General features: G+C 40.5%; 1 protein-coding gene across 1 annotated transcript in view; it reads right to left on the bottom strand.

Annotated features, from left to right (window-relative positions):
* Positions 1–10385, bottom strand: part of NEK5 (NIMA related kinase 5) — a gene marked incomplete at its 5' end in the record, with an annotated part of 80404 nt that overhangs the window by 62684 nt on the left and 7335 nt on the right. Inside the window, 2 exon segments of the mRNA XM_023731506.1 lie at positions 7409–7419; positions 8568–8664. Coding sequence (XP_023587274.1) covers positions 7409–7419; positions 8568–8664 — 108 coding nt within the window.

Here is a 10385-nt window from a genome sequence, read left to right as displayed (position 1 = left end):
ATTCTATGAAGCCAGCATAACCCTGACACCAAAACCAGGTAAAGACACCACAAAAAAAGAAAATTACAGACCAATATCCCTCATGAACATTGATGCAAAAATCCTCAACAAAATTCTAGCCACTAGAATTCAGCAACCTATCAAAAAAATAATTCATCGTGATCAAGTGGGGTTTATACCAGGTATGCAGGGATGGTTCAACATTAGAAAAACAATCAATGTAATCCATCACATAAATACAACAAAAGACAAGCACCACATGATCTTATCAATCGATGCAGAAAAGGCATTTGACAAAGTCCAACACTCATTCATGATAAAAACTCTCAACAAAATGGGAATAGAAGGGAAATTCCTCAGTATAATTAAGGGAATTTATACAAAGCCAACAACTAACATCATCCTAAATGGAGAGACTTTGAAAGCATTCCCCTTGAGAACGGGAACCAGACAAAGATGCCCTTTATCACCACTCTTATTCAACATTGTGCTAGAGGTCAATTAGGCTAGAAAAAGAAATAAAGACATCTAAATTGGAAGGGAAGAAGTCAAAGTATCTCTATTTGCAGATGACATGATCTTATAGGCAGAAAACCCCAAACAATCCACAAGAAAACTACTGGAACTAATAGAAGATTTCAGCAAAGTTTCAGGATACGAGCTAAACATACAAAAATCAGTTGGATTCCTCTACACCAACAAAGAGAACCAAGAAGATAAATTACTTAGGAATAAATCTATCCAGAGATGTAAAAGACCTATACAATGAAAGCTACAAGACACTACTGCAAGAAACCAAAAGAGACCTGCATAAGTGGAAAAACATAGATAAGGAAAAAGCATGGATAAGTAGACTCAACATTGTGAAAATGTCAAGTCTACCCAAAGCGATCTACAGATACAATGTAATCCTGATCCAAATTCCAATGGCCTTTTTTAATGAGACGGAGAAACAAATCACCAACTTCATATGGAAAGGGAAGAGGCCTCGAACAAGTAAAGCATTACTCAAGAACAAGAACAAAGTGGGAGACCTCACATTACCTGATAGAACCTATTATACCGCTGTGGTAGGCAAAACAGCCTGGTACTGGTACAACAACAGATACATAGACCAATGGAACAGAATTGAGAATCCAGACATAAATTCATCCACCTATGAGCAACTGATATTTGACAAAGCCCCAAAGTCCATTAATTGGGGAAATGACAGTCTCTTTAACGAATGGTGCTGGCATAACTGGATATCCATCTGCAAAAAACTGAAATAAGACCCATACCTCACACCATGCATAAAAACTAACTCAAAGTGGATTAAAGACCTAAATATACAATTGAAAACAATAAAGATCATGGAAGATAAAATAGGGACAATGCCAGAAGCCCTAATACATGGCATAAATACAGTATGAACCATAAGAAACAAGGCACAAACACCAGAAGAGAAACTAGATAAATGGGAGCTCCTAAAAATCAAACACTTACGCTCATCAAAAGACTTCACCGAAAGAGTCAAAAGATAACCTACAGACTGGGAAAAAATTTTTAGCTATGACAAATCTGATCAGCATCTAATCTCTAAAATCCACAAGATACTGCAAAACCTGAACAACAAAGAGACAAATAACCCAATTAAAAAATGGGCAGACTGGGAAAAAATTTTTAGCTATGACAAATCTGATCAGCATCTAATCTCTAAAATCTACAAGATACTGCAAAACCTGAACAACAAAGAGACAAATAACCCAATTAAAAAATGGGCAAAGGATACGAATAGGAACTCTGGCAAAGAAGATATTCAGGCAGCTAACAGACACATGAAGAAATGCTCTCGATCATTAGCCATTAGAGAAATGCAGATCAAAACTATAATGAGATACCATCTCACCTCAACAAGGCTAGCATTCATCCAAAAACCACAAAATAATAAATGCTGGAGAGGTTGTGGAGAGACTGGAACACTTATACACTGTTGGTGGGAATGTAAAATGGTACTACCACTTTGGAAATGGATTTGGCACTTCCTTAAAAAGGTAGAAATAGAAGTACCATATGATCCAGTTATCCTACTCCTTGGAATATATCCTAGAGAAATAAGAGCTATCACACGAGTAGATATATGCACACCCATGTTCACTGCAGCACTGTTCACAATAGCAAAAAGATGGAAGCAACCTAGGTGCCCATCAACAGATGAATGGACAAACCAATTATGGTATATCCAAACAATGGAATACTATGCAACGATAAAGAACAATGATGAAGCCGTGAAACATAACACGGAGGAAGATGGAGGTCATTATGCTGAGTGAATTTAGTCAGTCACAGAAGGACAAATATTGTGTAACCCCACTATTACAAGAACTCAAGAAAAGGTTTAAACACAGAAGAAAACACTCTTTGATGGTTACGAGGGTGCAGAGGGAGGGTGAGGATTATTTACTAACTAGATAATAGATAACAATTATCTTAGGTGAAGGGAAGGACAGCACACACTACAGGGGAAGTCAGCACAACTGGACTAAACCAAAGCTAAGAAGTATCCTGAATACAATCAAACACTTTGAGGGACAGAGTAGCAGGGGTAGGGGCCTGGGGACCATGCTTTCAGGGGACATCTAGGTCAACTGGCATAACAAAGTTTATTAAGAAAATGTTCCACATCCTACTTTGGTGAGTGGCATCTGGGGTCTTAGAATCTTGCAAGCAGCCATCTAAGATGCATCAGTTGGTCTCAACCACCTGGAGTAAAGGAGAATGAAGAACAACAAAGACACAAGGAAAGTAGTAGCCCAAGAGACAGAAAGGGCCACAGAAACCAGAGACTTCATCAGCCTGAGACCAGAAGAACTAGATGGTGCCCGGCTACCACCAATGACGCCCTCACAGGGAACACAACAGAGAGTCCCTGATGGAGCAGGAGAAAGGTGGGATACAGAACTCAAATTCTATAGTAAGAAGACCAGACTTAATGGTCTGACTCAGACTGAAGGAACCCCGGAATGCATAGCCCCTGGATTCTCTATCAGCCCAGAACTAAAACAATTTCCGAAGCCAACTCTTCAGACAGGGATTGGACTGGACTGTGGGACATAAAGTGATACTCATGAGGAGTGTCCCTCTTAGCTCAAGTAGATATAAGAGACTAAATGGGCAGCTTCTGTCCGGAGGTGAGATTGGAAGGCAGAGAGGGTTAGGAGTGGGGAGAATGGACATGGGGAATTAGGGGTGGAAAGGAGGAGTGTGCTGTCACAGTATGGGGAGAGCAATTAAGAGTCACATAACAATGTATATATAAATTTTCGTATGGGAAAAAATAAAAAACTAAAAAAAAAAAAAAAGTAAGCCTGTGAACAGACTCAATTTGCTGAAAGGATGAGAAGCCACAAATATCTCTCCTGGTGATATGAGTTACATTTCTGTTCTTCAGAACTAGAGTACTTTTGTTAACGCTAATAAATTAGACAGGAGTGGGATGATAACTTTTTTGGTTCCTGGAACCCTATATTAATAAAATTACTGACAACCAAAAAAAAAAAAAAAAAGAAACCAGATGACCTATTGCGTTGGGCAAATCTGCTGTAAAAGACCTCTTTAAAGTGTTGAAAAGCAAGGATGTCACTTTAAGGACTAAGGTGGGCCTTACCCAAGCTATGGTATTTTCAATCACCTCATATGCATGGAAAGCTGGACAATGAATAAGAAAGACCAAAGAAGAACTGACACCTTTGAATTATGGTGTTGGGGAAGAATAGTGAATATACCACGGACTACCAGAAGAACGAACAAATTTGTCCTGGAAAAAGTACAACCAGAATGCTCCTTAGAAGCAAGGATAGTGAGACTTCGTCTCGTGTACTTTGGACATGTTATCAGGAGGGACCAGTCCCTGGAGAAGGACATCATGCTTGGTAAAGTGGAGGGTCAGCAAAAATGAGGAAGACCCTCAACAAGATGGATTGACACAGTGGCTGCAACAATGGGCTCAAGCATAGCAAAAATTGTGAGGATGGCGCAGGACTGGGTAGCGTTTAGTTCTGTCGTACATAGGGTCGCTGTGTGTCAGAACTGACTGGATGGCACCTAACAACAACAACAGTCCATCCAGTGATTCAACAAGTTTGCAATGAGCATCTACTATGGGTGGCACTGTCCTCATGGAGCTCCCTGTCTGTGGGAAGATGTTACCAAGGATCACATGTGAGCCAAAGAGATGAGCTACCAGATTCATAAAGTTTACGGCTGAAAGGGAGACATCACCTTTCAGCCAAAGATTAGACAGGCCTATGAAACAAACAATAACACACATGAGAAAGGTGCTTCTTAGTTCAATCAAGTATACAAGACCAAATGGGCAACACCTGCCCAAAAACAAAGACGAGAAGGCGGGAAGGGACAGGAAAATGGACATGCGGAACCCCAGGTGGAAAGTGAAAAGGGAAGAGTGCTGACAAACGTGGGGATTGCAACCAATGTCACAAAATAATTTGTGTATAAATTTTTGAATGAGAAACTAATGTGCTCTGTAAACTTTCACCAAAACACAATAAAAAATGGGGAAGACAAATATTAAACAAATTCATAATTACATGTATAAATAGACATGAATACGCATACAATAACGTGCTGTGGATGACCTCTGATTTGAATTGTGAGCTCAGGAAAGGCCTGAGGATGAGGAGGAGACAGCCAGACAGGGAGGCACAGCAACAACCCAAAGAGTGAAAGGAGGTAAGATCTTATGACCTTGTTGTTAGGAATCCATGAACAGGAGCACAGGGCACTTCATTCAGTGGCTGCCCCATAAAAGTTGTTCAGTAAACTCAATTCCTTGCCTGTGTGTACTTCTCTGCTCCCAGGAAGACCTTGAAGAGTAATGAGAGCTCTTTAAAACATGCAGTCGTTAAAGAAGGGCAGTATCTAGAGGACTACTTTGAATGCAGTGGGCTTGTTTTGTTTTAATTACTTTATTGTGGTAAAACTATATATAACAAAATGTTCGCCAGTTCAATATTTTTTAGATGTACAATTCAGTGACATTGATTACGTTCATCCTGTTGTGCAACCATCACCACTATCTGTCCAAATTATTCTGCCACCATCAAGAGAAACTCAGTTTCCCCTAAGTGAATGTCGTGGCTTTAATTTGTAAGACACACAGCTTCTAGAAGAAAAACTCTGGTGAGTAAATGCATCCTGCACAGCATAAAAACTCAAAAAATAGTGGCTGCATTTATTTATTTTCTTGTTTTTACCAACCTGATGATGCTTTAAGACACGTAGGTAACACTCCTGCTCCATTCTACCTGTGACTGGTGAATTTAAGCACCCCCAGTGCTGGGCGCTCGGCTGGAGCTGCCCCATGGTGAACCGTGGAGCTTACGAGCCCTGTCACAGCCTTATAAACACTTGGCACATTGTATATTTTTTATTGTCAGTCTCCCCCCCACACCCCACTAGAATGTAAGCTCCATGAAGACAGGAATTTTTTTTTTTTGTATTTTAGATGGTTTACAGAGAAAATTAGTTTCTCATTGAACAATACACATATTGTTTTGTGACAGTGGTTGCCAACTCCATGACATGTCAACACTCTCCCCTTCTTGACCCTGGGTTCCCCATTACCAGCTTTCCTGTCCCCTCCTGCCTTTTCGTCCTTGTCCCTGGGCTGGTGTGCCCCTTTAGCCTTGTTTTGTTTTATGGGCCTGTCTGATCTTTGGCTGAAGGGTGAATCTCAGAAGTGACTTCAGTATTGAGTTAAAAGGGTGTCTGGGGCCACATTCTCAAGGCTTCTCCAGTCTCTGTCAGACCAGTAAGTAAGTCTGGTCTATTTTTGTGTGTGTGAGTTAGATTTTTTTTGACATTTTTCTCCAGCTCTGTCAGGGACCCTGTATTATGATCCCTGTCAGAGCAGTCTGTGGTGGTAGCTGGGTACCATTTAGTTGTGCTGGACTCAGTGTGGTGGAGGCTGTGGTTACTCATGGTCCATTAGTCCTTTGGACTATCTTTCCCTTGTGTTTTTGGTTTTCTTCATTCTCTCTTGCTCCGAACAGGGTGAGACCAGTAAAGCATCTTAGACGGTCTATCACAAACTTTTAAGACCCCAAGATGCTACTCACCAAAGTACAATGTAGAACATTTTCTTTATATACTATGTTATGCCAATTGAGCTATATGTTCCCTGAGACCATGGTCCCCAGCCCTCAGCCCAGTAATTTGGTCCCTCAGTGAGTTTGGTTGTGTCTATGGGAGCTTCCATGACCTTGCCTTGGTCAAGTTGTGCTGGCTTCCCCAGTATTGTGTACTGTCTTACCCTTCAAAGTTACCACTTTTCTAATGTCTGTTTAGTGTTTTGCCCTCCCCATTCCTCCCCTCCCTTGTAACCATCAGATTGTTTCTTTTTTGTGTGGAAACCTTTTCATGAGTTTTTATAGTAGTGGTCTCATACAATATTTGTCTTTTTGTGATTGACTTATTTCACTCAGCATAATGTCCTCCAGTTTCATCCATGTTATGAGATGCTTTGCATATTCATCATTGTTCTTTATTATTACATAGTATTCCATTGTGTGCATGTCCCATAGTTTGTTTATCCATTCATCTGCTGAAGAGCATCTAGGTTGCTTCCATCTTTTTGCCATTGTGAACAATGCTGCAATGAACATGGGTGTGCATGTGTCTACTCGTGTGACAGCTGTTATTTCTCTGGGATCTATTCCTAGGAGTGGGACTGAGGACAGGAATTTCTGTCATTTTATTCACTGCTATATTCCTGACACCTAGAACACTGCCTAACAGGGGTGGACTATTTAACCAGCAAGCAAAGTACGCACGGGCTTACCTTAAGCAAGTTTCAAACAGGCTTACTTGTGTTTATTTACTAATCTGTAGTGCACAATTTCACATGGGTTTCACCACAGCTTACCTTGCTTATTGGGTAATCTGTCCCTGCCGTGGCTAACATTCAGTAAGCACTCAATATTTGTTATATGAATGAATGGTCACTGCCCAATGCTCCTTTCATATGATTTTTTACCCTTTGGAGTACAGTGATAGATGGATGCAGAATAGATGTATTCCAGTGTGCAGAGGAAAGGAATTACTTCCTTAAAGTGTTTCCTCTCTATTTTCGTAGTGAGTCCCTGAATGGTGCAAAGGGTTACTGTGCACAGCTGCTAACCAAAATGTTGGAGGTTCAAGTTCACCCAGAGGCGCCTTGGAAGAAAGGCCTCGTGATCTACTTCCAAAAAATCAGCCACTGAAAACCGTATGGAGCACAGTCCTACTCTGACACACATGGGCGCCACTCTGCAGCAGCTGTTTTGGTAGTGGTTTATTTTAGCAGCATGCTTGGCTATGGTGAGCAGCGTTGCTGCCTTTCAGTAAGATGATAACGAGCCCCACCCACCGTCATGGGACCTGCAGGGCCTCAGGTAGGTAGAGTGCACTCTGCCCCTTTATCAGGCTTGGCTGCCTGGCTGTTTTGGCGACAGGAACAGGAACCTGTGAAACCTGCCACATCCTAGCAGGGCTGTGAGAGTGATGGTGCGGTCGGCTCTGTTCCCTGCTCTTTTCCCTGGCTCATGAGAACAGTGTGCCCCAGAGGTGGCTGCTCCTTCAGCCCGGGCCCCAGATTAAGACCCAAACCCACCCACAGTCAACATGCAATATCAGTGAGAAATAGCATTGTTGTAGGCCACTAATTTGGGGGCTGTTATTGCAGCAAGGAGTACAGGCAGTCCCCAGGTTACAAATGTCTGACTTACGTACAACCCAAAGTTACGAACCAACCCCAGTAAAGCCTATTATATTAAAAATTTGAGGTACATTTAGTGGTTCATAATAACAAACAGGTACTACTTTGAGATGCGCCTCAAAACTTTATTATTTTTATTACTGTATTGTTATGTTAAAGATGTTTCAGTGTATCTGGAAGTGTTTCTTTAACGTTTTTTATGCATAGAAAAGTAAACTATATGCTAAGACAGACATCTGACTAACTGACATTAGATATGAACCGTACCTAACTGTTCCGACTTACATATATATTTGATTTAAAGACAGAGTTAGAAACAGAACTTGCTCATAATGTGGGGACTGCCTGTACCTCGGTGATGTAAATGGTTAACATGCTTGGCCGCTAGTCGAAAGATTGGCAGTTCAAGTCCACCCAGAGAGCCCTCAGAAGAAAGGCCTGGTGATCTTCTTCCAAAAAATCAGCCATTAAAAACCCTATGGAGCACAGTTCTACTCTGACACATGTGGGGTCGCCATGAGTCAGAATCAACTCAACAGCAACTGTTTTACTGCAGCAAAGCTAATACTCCAATCATTGCCTATTTGAGGCAGTGAGAATTAAGGAGGGGGGAAAAACTTAAGCAAACTTAACAAGGCTGCATATAAAACCTCATCACAGAAGAAATACAGACATCTCAAATTATAAGTAAATGAGAGAATGACCCCATTTACAAAAATTTATTTATACACAATTCTTAGGAACGTATCTTTTATATAGCCAATCTGTCTATACTTTATGAAAATATTTTAAGAATATTAGAAAGTCAAACCTTGAAATGAACTGAAGAAGGTTACAATGTTGGGATGTTTCATCTTTGCCAGAAGAATGACTTCTTTCTTTGAAGCTTCTTTTTCAGGGATGGGCATCTAAAGTATATTAAAAGGCAGAGTAATCTGTAGAGGTGATTTTCTTTCAAGAACATGCTTTCTGCGCGCCCCCATCTAAAATTCTCTAGGATTTCACTAGCTTTTTTTTTTTTTTTTAATAATATTTTATTATGTTTTTGGTTAAGATTTACACAGCAGTTTAGGTTCCCATTCAACAATTTCTACAGAAGTTGTTCAGTGACATTGGTTACATTCTTCACAATGTGTGAACATTCTCATTATTTCCATTCTGGTTGTTCCATTTCTATTAATCTAGTTTCCCTGCCCCCTTACATTCTCATCTCTTTTTTAAAGTAATTGTTGACCATTTCGTATTTCATAGGTAATTCCACTACCACCACCCCCTTTATTTTTTTATTTTATTGTGCTTTAGGTGAAAGTTTACAGAGCAAATTAGTTTCTCATTCAAAAATTTATACACGTATTGTTTAGTGACATTGGTTGCAATCCCTGCAATGTGTCAGCACTCTCCCCTTTCCACTCTGGGCTCCCCGTTTTCATTGGTCCAGTTTTCCTGTACCTTCCTGCCTTCTTATCTTTGTTTTTGGGCAGGTGTTGCCCATTTGGTCTCATATACTTGATTGATCTAAGAAGCACACTCCTCACATGTATTATTGTTTGTTTTATAGGCCTGTCTAATCCTTGGCTGAAAGGTGGACTTCAGGAGTGGCTTCAGTTCTGAGTTAGCAGGGTGTCCAGGGGCCATAGTCTTGGGGATTCCTCCAGTCTCTGTCAGGCCAGTAAAGTCTGGTCTTTTTTGTGAATCTGAATTTTGTTGTATATTTTTCTCCCATTCTGTCCAGGACCCTCTATCGTGATCCCTGTCAGAGGAGTCAGTGGTGGTGATTTTTTAAAGGAGCACAGCACTTACGGGTGATATTCATTATTTTGTGGGATTTCACTAGCTTTGAATGTCACCGCCAAACCTGATGCCTCAAGGGCAAGGAATGACATTTCTAGAATTAGCAGAGTGCCCTGTATGTAATCAATGGTTTGTCAATAACAATCATAACCAGGAAAATAAATATTTCTGGTGAAGTTTTGCATGATTAAAAGTTCAGATGGGGATAATAGCTTAATTATCTAGGCATTTGGAGGAAAGTCATTTTAATATTTATCTTTTAGCAGCAAAATAGTTTTTTATTAAGATGCAATGTTCCAAAAGCAATCACTGCTGAGAATAAATAAATGAAATCTAGAAAAAGAAAATGCATTCTACATCACATAAATCTAACCAGTAAATCTCTGTATTAAGATTACATTACTCACTTTCAAATAAAAATGGCCTCTTATGACGTCACTTTAGATATGCTGCATTTTCTTATTGTTCTATTTATTATTTGTGGACAGTACTTTTCAAGTGTTTCTGGTGCCAGTGCCAGTGGCCACGCCTCATTTCTACCTTCACTTTCCGGTTCCTGACACTGAAACCACTTGCCATTTCTACTCTGACTCCCCACCCAGCGAACCTTACCTTTCTGGCCTCCACGTACCACCCATTCCTCTCCACTGCTCCCTCTGCAGTGCTGCCAACACTGGCACACAGGTAAAGTGTGGGTTCCAAACTGCTCCTTTTCCCATAAGGGTTTTAAATTTAAGAATTTTTTTCTAAATTTGCATTCTCATTTGCAGCTTCCCTGGCTCCTCGCTATGACTATGTATTCTTTGGTAAATTAACCAGCACCTCTAAGCTTCAGTGC

Source organism: Trichechus manatus, unplaced genomic scaffold (assembly GCF_000243295.1).
Source record: "Trichechus manatus latirostris isolate Lorelei unplaced genomic scaffold, TriManLat1.0 scaffold00044, whole genome shotgun sequence".
Taxonomy (NCBI): domain Eukaryota; kingdom Metazoa; phylum Chordata; class Mammalia; order Sirenia; family Trichechidae; genus Trichechus; species Trichechus manatus.
This window is presented reverse-complemented; position numbering and strand designations above follow the sequence as displayed.